Source organism: Pristis pectinata, chromosome 37 (genome assembly GCF_009764475.1).
Source record: "Pristis pectinata isolate sPriPec2 chromosome 37, sPriPec2.1.pri, whole genome shotgun sequence".
NCBI classification, from domain to species: Eukaryota; Metazoa; Chordata; class Chondrichthyes; order Rhinopristiformes; family Pristidae; genus Pristis; species Pristis pectinata.
In genome coordinates, this window is record NC_067440.1 from 8,853,998 (window position 1) to 8,869,692 (window position 15,695).

Consider the following 15,695-nt stretch of genomic DNA (forward strand, 5'->3'; position numbering starts at 1 on the left):
GTAAATGAACTCCCCTCATAACTTTCTAGTTCAGGCAACATCCGCTGCACCCTCTCCAGGGCTATCAGTGTGGTGAACAGAAATGTACGCAGTGCTCTAGCTGTGGTGTTTCTAATATTTTATACATTTCTAACATGTCGTCATTGGCCAAGGTAGGGGAGTCAAGTAGCCCATATGCCTTCCTAACCACTTTGCCTATCCGTCTTGCTATTATAAGGGATCAGCACTCATTGCTGTGTTCCCCTACACTTCTCAGTATCCCACCATTTATCGTTTATACCCTCACACTTGCTTGTCCTCCCCAAATGCATGAACTCATGAATTTCATTCGTCGCTATTGTGCCAACCACTGACATCTTCCTGTTGCTCAGAACTTTCTTCCTTGCTGTTAACCCAGTTTTGTTATTATTGGTAAACTTCTTTATAATGGCCCCAAACTTAAGTCCTATCATTTGCAGCTTAGTTATGAGGAGAGATTGCCTGGGTTCTGGATGGTTTGCTTGGGAACTGAGGAAGTTGATGGAAGAGTTAAAATTGGAATGGGTAAGGAAAACGGGAAGGATCCATTTCCTCTAGCACAGGGGTTAATAACCAGGGGGGCAGAGACTTAACCTAATTTGTAGAAGGTTAGAGGGGATTTCAGGATTTCGCCCCCCTCCCCCCCCCGCCCCCCAGCAAATGGTGATCTGGAATTCACTGCCTGAAAGGTGTTAGAAAAGGATAGCTTTGCCTTAGATGAGCACTTGAATCTATAAAATGACAGATTAAGAGCCTGGAAGCAGAATTAGACTATGTTTTTTCCAGCATGGATATGAAGGGTTACATGGCCACCTCGTGGTGAACACTTCAATCTGCATTGAAAGACTGCATGCCACAAGGGCTTCCTACAAACTATTAAAACCCTTTGATTACAAGTATGTTTTCTTACAACACAGGAGACCATTTGGCTCATTAAGTCCATGCTGACTCTCAGAGCAATGCCATCAGTCTCATTTCCCTGTGACTGATTCTCACATTCCACCAACTCCCCCTTAATTCTCCTGCTTCCATCTATACTTGGACAATATAGTGGTCAATTAATCTACCAGCAGATAGGGTTGTTGAGAGATACAATATGGAAACAGGCCCTTTGGCCCATCAAGTCCATACTGACCAAGAACCACCAATTTACGATAATCCTACAGTAATCCTATTTTTATTCTCCCCACATTCCCATCAGCACCCCCCAGAATCTAACACTCACCCACAGCACTGCTGTAATTTATAGCAGCCAATTAACCCATCAACTTGCATGTTGCTGGAGTACCCGGGGTAAGCCCACACGGTCACAGGGAGAACCGTGCAAACTCCACGCACAGACAGCGCCGGGGTAGGATTGAACCTGGGTCTCTGGAGCTGCGAGGCAGGGGCGCTACCAGATGTGCCACCCCACTATCAAATTTCCTCTTAGCCTTCATCGATTTTAAAGTTGTGAGCTTCAGGCACTTACCTGCCGTCGGCAGTCATCCTGATTAGCGATACCTCGGCAGGAGTCCCCACGAAGGCACCGATCGCACCCGCTGTCATCCCGATTCCAGCTTTGATGAAGAAGTTGGGTGGCGTCCCGTCAGCCTTGGTGAGCCTCTCGAAGAGGATGGTGTAGATGCCCAGGCGGGTGGTCGTATAGGTGGCCTGGCGCAGCAAGCCAGCGGAAAGACTGCAAGGGAGAGAGGGGGGCAGTGAGGGAGAAACATTGTGATGTTACTGCTCCAGCAAAGAGGACTGCATATTCAACAACTGGTCTAACTACCTAGATGCCATGGCCAAGAAAGCATACCAACGCCTCTACTTCCTCAGAAGGCTGAGGAAATTTGGCATGGTCCTGTTGACCCTCACCAACTTTTACAGATGCATCACAGAAAGCATCCTATCTGGATACATCACAACTTGGTACGGCAACTGCTCTGCCCGAGACCACAAGAAACTGCAAAGAGTCGTGAACACAGCCCAGTCCATCACGCAAACCAGCCTCCCCTCCACTGACTCTGCCTACAATTCTCGCTGCCTCGGGAAAGCAGCGGACATAATCAAGGACCCCTCCCACCCTGGTCATTTCTCCCCACTTCCATTGGGCAGAAGATTCAAAAGCTTGAGAACATGTACCACCAGGCTCAAGGACAGATTCTTTCCTGCTGCTATAAGACTTTTGAACGGACCTCTTATATGATAAAGATGAAATCTTAATCTCTTTGTCATGGCCCTTGGACCTTATTTGTCTATCTGCACTGGACTTTGTAATTATTTTCCTTTTGTACCATCTCGACGTCCTCATGCATGGAACAATCTGTCTGGATGGCATGCAAACGAAAGCTTTTCACTGCATCCCAGTACATGTGACAATAATAAACCAATTACCAACTGAGCTGCATCTCCCCGATGGTTACTGAGTTGGTTCCCTAACAGGGAGGTGCTTTGCCGAGTTGGCTGATTTCACCAGAGGCAGGCATTACAATGGTTTGGATGGAGCATAAAGTTTCTCTATATTCCCTGTAGGACAGCCCTCACTTTCCAGGTGCCAAGACTTGGAGATTTCAGCCCCCTACCAAACACCATGACAAGACTGCTGGTACTCCAAACCTCTCAGACCCCAGAAGGTGCAAGCCAGCTCCCAGTACACCACCACATATTGAGAACTTGCTTCGTCAGTGTTGTTGTGTTAACAGCAATATAACTTGCTTCTAATTGCCACATTATCTCATTTGGTCTCCCCCTATCAGAGATATTCCCTTTATCTTTTCAGTCTCTCCTCCATCTTCTCTGCTACTGGAAACCAAGTTGTTTTCTCTCTTTCCCAGTTCTGACAAAGTGTCTGGGCCCTGAAACATTAATTGCTTCTCTTTCCGCAGATGCTGCCCGACCGGCAGGGTGTTTCTGATTTATTTTGTTAAATGCCCAGCGAGTTTCCCTCCCAAAAAGGCTGCTAGTGACCCTCTTGGGACTAAATTTGCTCTGTCAAAGGATTTGAACTGCCCCAGGATCACTGCCATGTGGCCAGAGATAAATAGGAAGAGAGGAGGTGCTGGGATCTCTGTCATTATCAATTTATCCTCAGCTCCCTTGGCAGGCTTTTTGGGACTCCTGAGAAGGTTCCTAGAGCCTCTCAAACTCTGAAGCAGAACCGACAATGATTAACAGATCTAATGTGGAGGCACTTTGGAACAGAAATATTCCATTTTAATATCTCCTGGCATAGCCACATTAAAGTCTGGTCGCCAGAGAGGAAAGCTTCCTGCAAAGTATCATTTAGTAAAGGGAACAGAGGAATTGGAGAGGAACCACCAACGTTCCAATTGATGTGAGCTTCCACTATCAGCTGGGACTCAGAAGATAATTGAGGTGGAAATTAGTCACAGGTCTGTCTGCTGGTGAAGAGCTTATAAGTCCCTACGCAAACTTTTAGAATCACAAAGATGTGGTACAGGAGGCCATTCAGCTCATCATGACTCTGCTAGCTCTTTTACAGAATCATAGGCAAAAGAGAGACACTGGCAGGTAATCAATGCTGAATTATTTTGTTAAGTCAGAGTATTTTGCACAATTAGCTGTAACAGATGTGGATGGGAAGGATGGGATTGGGTTTTGTTGTGCTGTCCCTTGTGATTTAACAGGTCGGGCGTACATGAAAAGGTGGCGATTTGGAAGCCAACAGAGGCTAATCCTCCAGCAAGGCGAGAGATAACAACACTTGGGGAGATGAGTCCACAGCCAACACTGACATGCTCCCACAGGTGGTAAATGCCTCTGCTCACCCGGTGTAGATTCCTCTGATCCCCTCAGCTCTCATAATGCTGCTCACAGCATGAAAGCTGGTCTTGTACTCCTTCGCCCGGCCTCCTTGCCCGCTGAGCTGCATACGGTTTTTCACCAAGTCCAGCGGCTGGACGAAGAACGTGGCCCCCATCCTAAGAGACAAAATGCAACTCATTTAGCCTTTCGTGGAGAGGCACTCTGCTGTTTGAGCTTCTCCAGCTGAGGGATACTTCAGTGTTGGAAATTATATTAAAAAATAATCACACACTTTGCTACTGTGATCACTAGACAGTCTAAGGTCAGCTATGGTGCAAGTCTAAAGTAGAATAAAGCTCCCTGTATCTTTTAAGTAAGTTATTTGTTTTCATGTTTTAATGAGTTTTTAATTGTATTTTAGTTTTTACAAACCTTGAACACTCAGTGTCAAGTTAAAACGGTTTATCATTTTAGTTTGCCACTGAGTGTCTAAGGTTTGTAAAACTAACGAAAGGCCTCTCAGGCTTTGACAGGAGATGAGATTCCCTCTCCCCATCTTTGTTTTCTGTTGACAGTGCTTTATACTTGAGCTGATGAGACAGGGCATAAGAAATTAGTCACATTCGCTCCTCCTGGTGAAGAGTTGAAATGTCCCTGTGCAAACTTGTATCAAGGCTTGGTAAGGTAAGGTAACTGCTCTGCCCAGGACTGCAAGAAACCGCAGAGAGTTGTAGACACAGCGCAGCGCATCACGGACACCAGCCTCCCCTCCTTAGACTCTGTCTTTACCTCTCGCAGTCTTGGTGAAGCAGCCAGCATAATCAAAGACCCCACCCACCTGGGTCATTCTCTCTTCTCTCCTCTTCCATCGGGTAGAAGATACAGGGGCCTGAGGGCTTAAGGACAGCTTCTACCCCACTGTGATAAAACTATTGAATGGTTCCCTTATACGATAAGATGGACTCCGACCTCACGATCTACCTTGTTGTGACCTTGCACCTTATTGCACTGCACTTACTCTGTAGCTGTGACACTTTATTCTGTACTGTTACTGTTTTTACCTGTACTACCTCAATGCACGCTGTACTAACACAATGTAACTGCACTGTGTAATGAATTGACTTGTATGATTGGTATGCAAGACACGTTTTTCACCGTACCTCAGGACAACTGAGAATAATAAACCAATACCACAGTTATGGTATAGGAGGCCATTCGGCTCATCATGACTCTGTGAGCTCTTATGCAGAATGATAGGTGAGAGAGACACTTGTATGTAGCCAAACTGAATTACTTTGTTAAGCAAGTCAAAGCATTTTGCCCAACTTTGTCCTTTGCAATTACTTTCTCTGTGGTGGTAAGGATGGTATTAGGTTTTGTTGTGCCACACCTAGCGACGAGAGAGCGGAGAGTGCCGGAAAATAACGAGCGAGGTTTTTTTTCTCTTTCTAGCGTTCGGGACAGTGGCGAGTGACTGCGCAGGCACGTGACGTTACTCGGAAGCGCGCGGGCGATTTAAAAGTCGGAGGTTCGCCTTCAGTTTTCTTTCCAGTGACGAGAGAGCGGAGAGTACTGGAAAATAATGAGCGAGGTTTTTTTTTTCTCTTTCTAGCGTTCGGGACAGCGGCGAGTGACTGCGCAGGCGTGTGACGTCACTCGGAAGCGCGCGGGCGATTTAAAAAGCAGACGAGCATATCCAGCGGGCAGCGTCAGAGCGGGCAGCGGAGTGTGAGGGAGCAGAGTGGGTTAGGCTTTGGCTCAACGGGCTTCGGCGAGAGCGGGAAAGAGGCGAGATTATAGAGAGGGGGTAAGTTATTAGTTTAGTTGTTGAGCTCAGTGATATTCAGCAGTATGCATCTGGGACTAGTGTTGTGTTTGGAGTGTCAGATGTGGGGCCCCTGGGAGACGACCAGACTCCCTGATAACTACATCTGCGCAAAGTGCACCGAGATGCGGCTCCTCAAGGAACGGATTGAGAGTCTGGAGCAGCAGCTGGATGACCTTCGGTTGGTTAGGGAGAGTGAGCAGGAGATAGACAGGAGCTATAAAGAATATGTAGACAGCACCTCAGTGGCGGTCCCCCTCAAAAACCGATATCTCATTTTAGATTCGGTTGGAGAGGATGACTTCATAGAGGAAGACCTCAGCAGCCAGGACCTTGGCACCGTGTCTGGTACTGTGGTCCAGCAGAGGAAGCAAAATGCAGTGGTTATTGGGGATTCGATAGTAAGGGGTACGGATAGCAGATTCTGCGATACCGACAATGAGTCTCGGATGGTGTGTTGCCTCCCTGGTGCCAGGGTACGGGATATCACGGACCGTGTCAAGAATATTCTGAGAGGGGAGGGTGAGCAGCCAGAAGTCTTGGTACATGTAGGTACCAATGATGTAGGTAGAAAAAGAGAAGAGGTCCTGAAGGAGGAATACAAGGCATTAGGGAGAAGGTTGAGAAGTAGGACCTCAAGGGTAGTAATCTCAGGACTACTACCCATGCCACGTGTCAATGACAGGAAGAATAGAAAGCTCTGGCAGTTAAATGCGTGGCTGAGTGACTGGTGCAAGGGGCCGGGCTTCAGATTCTTGGATACCTGGGACCTTTTTTGGGGGAGGCAAGACCTATTTGCTAAGGATGGGTTGCACCTAAACTCCAAAGGGTCCAATATCCTGGCGGGAATGTTTAATTTAGTTGTAGGGGAGGGTTTAAACTGATCTGGCAGGGGGATGGTAACCAGGATGCTAGGTTACAAGATGCTAAGGTGAGGGAGGAAGTGTATAGAAACAAATCCATTGAGGATGGCAAGAAGGACAGGCGGGTGATAAGTCAGGATAATTTACTGAATAATAGAAGTACAACAAATCAGGATGTTAGGATACAGAATGTTAGGATCGGGGATGAGGATGTTAGGATACCGAATGTTAGGATAGGGGATGAGGTCTACAGGAACATGTCTAAGATAGTAGGTAGCGAAGATAGTAAGAAGGATGGACAGGTAGAAAGTCAGGATAATCTGCTGAACAATAGAAGTACAATAAAATCAATAGCAGATACCAGTCTAAACGTACTATATTTAAATGCACGTAGCATCAGGAATAAAGTAGATGACCTAGTGGCACAACTACAGGTTAATAAATATGACATCGTTGCAATCACTGAGTCGTGGCTTCATGATGGATGTGATTGGGAACTGAATGTCAAGGGGTACACAGTATATAGGAAGGACAGGTGGGTAGGCAGAGGGGGAGGGGTGGCCATGATGGTTAGTAGTGATATAAAATCAATAGAAAGGAAGGACATTGGGTCAGAGGAAGTGGAATCCTTATGGGTGGAGCTAAGAAATAGCAAGGGTAAAAGGACAATAGTAACAGTCATATATAGGCCCCCTAACAGCAGTCAGGAAGTGGACCATAAGTTGCAGATTGAGATAGAAAAAGCATGCCAGAGTGACAATGTGAAGATAATTATGGGGGATTTTAACATGAAGGTGGACTGGGAAATCCAGCAAGGCGGTAGAACTCAGGAGAGTGAGGTTGTGGAATGTCTAAGGGATGTTTTTCTGGAGCAACTTATTGAGGAGCCCACCAGGGGATCGGCTGTTTTGGATTGGGTGCTGTGTAGTGAACCCGAGATGATTGGGGAACTAAAGGTAAAGGAACCACTGGGAACAAGTGATCACAATATGATTGAGTTTAGTTTCAAGTTTGAGAAGGAGAAGCTGATAACTGGTGTATCGATATTTCAGTGGAATAAGGGAAATTACAAAGGTATGAGAGAAGAGTTGGCCCAAATTGATTGGAGGAGTAAGTTAGCTGGAGGGACGGCAGAGGAGAAATGGAAGAAATTTCTACAGGAAATAAGGAAAATGCAGGATAGATATATTCCGAGAAAAAAGGTTTTGAATGGAAAAAAGGCACAGATGTGGATAACGAGGGAGGTGAAGGATAAAATAAAAGCAAAAGGGGCGGCGTACAAAGTAGCAAAAATTAGTGGGAAAACAGAAGATTGGAAAGTTTTTAAAAATCTGCAGAGAAACTAAGAAGGTCATTAGGAAAGCAAAGATGAGTTATGAAAGGAAGCTGGTGGACAACATTCGGAAGGATTCTAAGAGCTTTTTTAAATACATAAGGAATAAAAGAGAGACACGGGTTGACATAGGACCAATTGATAACGGTGCAGGAGGTATTATAATGGACGATAGTGAGATGGCAAGGGAATTGAATGAATATTTTGCATCGGTCTTCACCGTGGAGGACATAAGCAATGTGCCGGTTAGTCAGGAGTCTCACGAATTGGAACTGAGTTCAGTTGAGATTACTAGGGAGAAGGTGCTAGGAAAACTAAAGGGGCTTAAGACTGATAAGTCTCCCGGACCGGATGAGGTGCATCCCCGGGTTCTGAAGGAGGTGGCTGTAGAGATAGCGGAGGCATTGGCGATTATTTTCTAGGAATCGATAGATTCTGGCATGGTTCCGGAGGACTGGAGGGTAGCGAATGTAGTTCCGTTGTATAAGAAAGGTGGGAGGCAGCACAAAGGAAATTACAGACCTATTAGTCTGACATCAGTGGTGGGAAAATTATTGGAATCTATCCTCAAGGAGGAGGTTACCGAATACCTAGAGGCGCAAGGCAAGATTGGACCTAGTCAACATGGTTTTGTGAAGGGGAGGTCCTGTCTGACCAACCTATTGGAGTTTTTTGAAGAAATCACAGGTAGGGTGGATAAGGGAGAGGCGGTAGACATTGTGTATTTAGACTTTCAAAAGGCCTTCGATAAGGTGCCTCACAAGAGACTGATTAATAAGATGAGAGGTCATGGAATTATGGGTAGGATAGCAGAATGGGTGGAGCATTGGCTGGTTGGCAGGAAGCAAAGGGTGGAAATGAAAGGATCTCGTTCTGGTTGGTTACCGGTTACTAGTGGTGTGCCGCAGGGGTCGGTTTTGGGGCCGCTCCTTTTTACCTTGTACATCAATGATTTGGATGATGGAATAAATGGTTGTGTGGCTAAGTTTGCGGATGACACCAAGTGGAGGAGTAGGGAGCATAGAGGAAATAGAAAGGATGCAGAGGGACCTAGACAGTTTAGGAGAATGGGCAAGGAAATGGCAGATGAGATTCAATGTTGAGAAATGTGCAGTTGTACACTTTGGAAGCAGAAATAAGCGGGTAGATTATTATCTAGAAGGAGAGAAGATTGAAAGTACAGTAGTACAAAGGGACTTGGGGGTACTCGTACAAGATACCTTAAAAGTTAACCACCAGGTTGGATCAGTGGTTAAGAAAGCGAATGCTATGTTGGCATTCATCTCGAGAGGTATAGTGTATAAAAGTAAGGAAGTGTTGATGAGGCTCTACGGGGCACTAGTGAGGCCTTATTTGGAATACTGTGCGCAGTTTTGGGCCCCACATCTTAGGAAGGATGTGCTGACGTTGGAGAGGGTTCAGAGGAGATTTACGAGAATGATTCCGGGAATGAAAGGGCTTACGTATGATGAGCGTTTGTCGGCTCTTGGACTGTACTCACTGGAGTACAGAAGGATGAGAGGGGACCTCGTAGCGACATTTAAAATGTTGACAGGAAAGGATAGAGTAGATGTGGCTAGGCTGTTTCCCTTGGTGGGCGAGTCCAGGACCAGAGGGCACAATCTTAGAATTAGAGGGTACAGTTTCAAGACAGAGATGAGGAGAAATTTCTTTACCCAGAGGGTGGTGAAATTGTGGAACTCCTTGCCACGCACAGCAGTGGAGGCCAGATCAGTGGGGGTGTTCAAGGAGGAGATAGACAGATATCTAAATAGTCAGGGTATCAAGGGATATGGGGATAAGGCTGGAAAATGGGATTAGAATAGTTTTTTTTTCCCACCCCATTTCTTTTTCCCTTTTCCTTGGAGCAGACTCGATGGGCCGAATGGCCTGCTTCTGCTCCCTTGTCTTGTGATCTTGTGAACAGGCAAGACTCATCTTTTTGAACATGTAAGCAATCAATCCCAATTTGAGAATAATAACAATAATTTGTATTAATAAACCACTGTAAATAATCCACAAAGGTCAAACAAGGTTTTGGGACTGGAACAGAACTGGAAGTGGAGAAATACTAGGAGAAGGTAAGGCATCAGGAATAGGTAGAGGAGGGTGAGAATTTTCAAAGCAATTCATTCCCATACTGGGAGCAAATGTAGGTCAGTAAAAATAGGGGTGATGGGTGAACAGAAGTTGCTGAGAATTAGGAATAACAACAGCTGCATCTTGGATGAGCTCAAGTTCCCAAAAGGTGAAAGACAACAGCAGGCCAGGAGAGCTTTAGTCTGTCAATGTAGTAACAGTAAACACCCCGAGGACAGGAAGACACTGGTTCGATACAGAGTAAAGCTCCCTCTACATTGTCTTGTCACACACTCCCAGGGCAGGAAGACACAGGTTAGATATGGTGTAAAATACTCTCTACATTGCCCCATCACTGAAGTTCCCTCTACAATGGCCCATCACGCACTCCCAGAACCTCTGCTGGATCCTGGAGGGACTTTCTCACCCTGTCCTGGCTTCTCTTGATGTATCAGACATCCTGCCACACAAAAACCCCCAGTAATCTGCGTAGATAAGCATCATGGGCAAGGTGGGCCAAAAGGACCCGCTCCTGTGCTGTATGCTTCTATGGTTCAATGCTGACCCTTGCTGTGCTGAAATCGGCAACCATCCTTGCCTGAAGGGGCATGCTTTTAAGCAATGTGTCGAGTACTGTGTTAATAGTTTCTTTGTGAAGCAAATATAGACTCAGATTTTGAACTGTGATCATATTCATGTGTGGGAACTTCAAAAGATCTAGTCTGAAGGTCGAGGACTGCTGCCTTCTACTGAACACTCCCCACTATCTCACACCATGCTGTCAATACATACTGTTAATATTTAGGTTGGGAGGTGGCCATTCTGCACCTTGAACTTTCCAATTAGACAAGGCTAACCTACTCCTAATTCCATTCACCTGCCTTTACTCCTTATCCCGCAACACCCTCACCCCAACAAAGTCCTGCCGATGTTTGACTCCTGCAGCCAGTCCCTATTCGGATGCAAGTATTCCAGGTCTCCGTAATGCTGCATGTTAAAAAAAAACATGCCTTGAGTTCACTCCCAAAGGGTCTAGTTCTGATTTTATTCTGGTCTCTTTATCCTAGATCATCCTACCACACAGACATAGAGAAACAGAGCAGGGAAACAGGCCCATGGAGTCTGTACCAGCCACCAACCATGCATTTACGCTAATCCTACATGAATCACATTCTATTCTGCCCACATTCTTAACAACTCCCCCCAGATTCTACCACTCGCCTTCACACTAGCGGTAATTTACAGCGACCAATTAACTTAACAACCAGCAATTCTTTGGGATGTGGCAGGAAACCAGAGCACCTGGGTAAAATCCACAGAGTTACAGGGAGAACGTGCACACTCCGCACAGACAGCATACCTGTCAGGATCGAACCCAGGTCTCTGGAGCTGAGAGGCAATGGCTCTACCAGCTAGGCCACTGTGCCACCCACAAAAAGAGCAAGGAGATTCTCTGTCTCTATCTCCATCTCCAAGACCTTAAGTGCCTTGAGAAAATCACCCTTACTTTGTCTGTACTTTGGAAAGCAGGCAAAGAAGAATAGATATAAATGTCTTAATGTTGTCTTGAGACATGTTTCTATAGAAAGCTATTTGACCTTGACATTTGAAGCAAAGCTGAGGATTCTATTTGCCAGTGGATTTAATACCAGCTCTCCACTCATTGCTAGAATTTCACAAGTGTCATCTTGGCTTTGGAAAGCAAGAAGAGACTAAAGCAGGATGAGAACTCAATGTACACCAAAGAAGCCAGAGGTCAGGAAGTGGTGACTGAGCACACATCTAGAAACATTTCGAATGTTGAAAGGACTGGACAGAGTAGATGTGGCTAAGCTGTTTCCCTTGGTGGGTGAGTCCAGGACTAGAAGGCACAGAATTAGAGGGTACCCATTTAAACAGAAATGAGAAGAAATTTCTTTAGCCAGAGGGTCGTGGATTTATGGAGTTCTTTGCCACATACAGCTATGGAGGCCCAATCATTGGGGGTGTTTAAGGAGGAGATTGATAGGTATCTAATTAGTCAGGGTATCAAGGGATATGGGGAAAAGGCCAGGAATTGGGGCTAGATGGGAGAATAGCTTAGCTCATGGTGAGGTAGCGGAGCAGACTCGATGGGTCGAATGGCCTGCTTCTGCCCCTGTGTCTTGTGATCTAGACCTGATATTCAGTCAGGCAGTATGTACTCAATGCAGTGCTGAGGCAGTGTTATATCAGTGGAACATTAAAACTGTCTTAAAAACAGAAAATGCTAGAAGCACCAGCAGCTCAGGCAGCATCTGTGGAGATCTACGAAAACTTGTTTGCACAGTTGGTTTGATATTTTGACTGATATTCAGTCACATCCAGGGTTGGGGCTCCTGGTTACAGTAAGATAGAAAGCAGGATAGGATGGAAAATGTTTTTCCATGGTAGTGTTCTGGAACTCAATGCCTGAACCAGTGATAGAGACAGAAACCCTCATCACATTTAAGTATTTCGATATGGGCCAAGACAAAAAGCTGGATTAGATTGGGTAGCTCTTTTTTGACTGCCACAGACAAAGATCTGAATTACTTCCTCCAAGAGGGCATACATTTTCTATGGAGATAATAGCAACCCCATGGTAACAACCCAAAGTCACCAGCGAATCAACCTGGCCCAGTCTGCACTGAGTAAAACGGAGCAGGGGGTGTTAAAATGCCCTAGATTCACTCAATGGAATATTCAATTACTCTATCAATCATGGATCAAGATGTGAAGTACTCAGGTGCGTCTCTTTACTGAAGAGACCCACACTCAAAGGTTCATAAACAGCTTCTTCCCCTCTATCATCAGATTTCTGAACGGTCCATAAACACTACCTCATTATTCCTTTTATTTTTGCACTACTTAATTACTTTTTGCAATTTATAGCAATTTTATGTCTTTGCACTGCACAGCTGCCACAAAGCAACACATTTCACGTCATGTAAGTCAGTGATCATAAATTGGATTCTGAAGAGTCGCACAATCTCCCCCAGTTGTATATCAACATATCTGGGATCAAATGTCCTGGCTGATGTTTAGTCTTTTTTTAAAAAAATGTACAGGGGGGAGGGGGAGGCCATTCAGACTCTGAAGCTCATTCTGTTTTTCAATTAGGTCTTTCACTGTTAACATGCATCTCAACTCTGGTTATAAGCCTTAGTTCTGTAACTCTTAACTAAAGCAATGAATGTAGCAATTTTGCCACAGTAAGCTCCCAGAAACAATAATGAACTAAATCTGATTTTGTTTTACTGGTATTGGCAAGGATCTTGGGGATAATCTTTTTCTCTCCAGTCATCAGGATTCTTTTACATCCATCTTATACAGTTTAAGAAAAATATTTTAAAAAAACTGCAGATGCTAGAAATCTAAAATCAAAAAAACTCAAAGGTCCCAGATCTGAAAAAATTAACTCTCATTCCAAAGATGCTGCCTGACCTGCTGAGTGCTTCCAGCATTTTCTGTTTTTAAAACAGCTGAAATGTTCCACTGAAAAAGATTGCATCTTGGACTGCAGAACACTCCTCAGTACTGGCTGGCTGAATGTCAGTCAAGGTCTGGATGTATGTGTATAGTCACCCTTGATATGTGCTCAAGTCCTTGGAACAAGATTTGAATTCACAGCTGCCCTATAAACGTCAGTGAACTACAGAGGATCATTTGCATTTCCCCACTGAGTGACTTGTCCACATGAGTAAGAAAGCACTATGAGACTAGAAGAAGCAAAATATAATTGCACCTCAATTTAGAATAGTTAGAACACAATATTTTGCAGAATATTAAAAAAAATTAGAAAAAATAATAACAATTTACTTAAATGAGTGCAAAATTTACAGCAAAAATTAAAATCTTATTGCTGTTCTTCTAAATCAAAATTAAGTATAAATAGGAAATGTGACTACATTATGCATAGTTGTAGGATAATAAATGAATTGCTTAATGCGAATAAATTTCCAAATATAAACGTTATTGCAAGTTAAATTTAGTGCACTGCATACATTTCTAATAGCAAATTAATGAACCTTTCAAGATATAAAAAATAATGCACATTAAATTCTTAACTTATTGAATGTTTCTAATAGCAAATTAATGAATAACCTTTCCATATAGAAATAACACGCCAAATTCTTAGTGCATTGAATTTTCTAAAAGCAAATTAAAGTTCCATATAGAGTTCCATATTAAAATTCCATATTAAAAGCAAAAAAAAATTCCATATAGAAAAAATACTGCATTAAATTATTAATGTATTAATTGTTTCTATATGGAAAGAGTCTTATTAATTTAATGACTCTTTTCATATAGAACAAAATGCAAATTCTTAATGCTTTGTTTCTAACAGAACAACCTTCTGTACAGAAAAAAATGCGTTAAATTCATAATGCATTGCATGTGTCTAACAACAAAACTAATGATCTTTCCATCGAGATGAAGATAATATAAATAAAATTCTTAATGCACTGCATGCCTCTAACAGCAGATCCAATAATCTTTCAATATAGAAAAATTAATGTAAGAGATACAAGGGAATTGGAGCAAAAAAAAGATAAATGCAAGAGGATTCGGTAAAATTAAAGCAAATGTTAAAAGGAAAACCGTGATGAGAGAATTAAAATTCTCCATTTGAGAGGGAAAGGCCTTGGAGCGGCTTCCCCCACGGCCAGAGCGGGTCTGCAGCGCCGGGGGAAGCAGACAGTCGGTCGGCAGGGCACCGGCCTGCTGGTGAAGGGGCGAGGGGAGCTCCCGCTCCCGGGGATGGGGTGTAAAGGGTTAATTAAACGCATCAGGCCCCACGACAACTTCAGCCCTAAACATCTGCCGCTCAATCCGCCTCTTAACGCCGGGCTACGTTACCCCGCCAGCCCCCCGAAGAGGAATTTGATGGACTTCGGGGAGCTCCGGCCCTTCTCCGCCGCCATTTCCACGTTCACCAAGGTGACTCGGGGGTGGGCGGGTGCGCGCACGCACGGACAGGGGGTGGGGGGGGAGGCGGCGTGAGCGTGCACGTGGGGAGGAGGGATGGATGGGCGGGAAAAGGCGCGCGGCGGCAGCAACGGTTTGACGGGAGGGCGCCCGCCTGCCTCAGGCGGGGCGGTGTGGCGCCTGCCTCAGGCGGGGCAAGAGGGCGGTGTGATGCCGAGGTGGGCAGTGTGGCACCTGGCTCAGGCGGGGCGGGTGGGCGGTGTGGCGCCTGCCTCAGGCGGGGCAAGAGGGCGGTGTGATGCCGAGGTGGGCAGTGTGGCACCTGGCTCAGGCGGGGCGGGTGGGCGGTGTGGCGCCTGCCTCAGGCGGGGCGGGTGGGCGGTGTGGCACTGAGGTGGGCGGTGTGGTACCTGCCTCGGGTGGGCGGGCGGTGTGGCGCCTGGCTCAGGTGGGGCGGGAGGGCAGTGTGGCGCCTGCCTCAGGCGGGGCGGGTGGGCGGTGTGGCGCCCGCCTCAGGCGGGGCGGGTGGGCGGTGTGGCACTGAGGTGGGCGGTGTGGTACCTGCCTCGGGTGGGCGGGCGGTGTGGCACCTGGCTCAGGTGGGGCGGGTGGGCGGTGTGGCGCCTGCCTCAGGCGGGGCGGGTGGGCGGTGTGGCGCCGAGGTGGGTGGTGTGGCGCCCGCCTCAGGTGGGGTGGGTGGGCGGTGTGGCACCTGGCTCAGGTGGGGCAGAAGGGCAGTGTGGCGCCGAGGTGGGCGGTGTGGCGCCTGCCTCAGGCGGGGCGGGAGGGCAGTGTGGCGCCCGCCTCAGGTGGGGCGGGAGGGCGGTGTGGCGCCCGCCTCAGGCGGGGCGGGTGGGCGGTGTGGCGCCTGGCTCAGGTGGGGCGGGTGGGCGGTGTGGTG

General features: G+C 46.3%; 1 protein-coding gene across 2 annotated transcripts in view; it reads right to left on the reverse strand.

The window, feature by feature from the left end:
- The window catches only part of slc25a11 (solute carrier family 25 member 11), a 30,524-nt gene extending 15,706 nt beyond the window's left edge, over positions 1-14,818 (reverse strand). For both annotated transcript variants that reach the window (XM_052044483.1, XM_052044482.1), the window contains exons 1-3: positions 14,726-14,818; positions 3,789-3,941; positions 1,490-1,696 (exon numbers count right to left, since the gene is read on the reverse strand). In XM_052044483.1, the coding sequence (XP_051900443.1) occupies positions 1,490-1,696; positions 3,789-3,941; positions 14,726-14,790 (425 nt within the window). In that variant the 5' untranslated portion in view covers positions 14,791-14,818. The remainder of the gene's footprint in view (positions 1-1,489; positions 1,697-3,788; positions 3,942-14,725) is intronic.
- Positions 14,819-15,695: the final 877 nt, after the last annotated feature.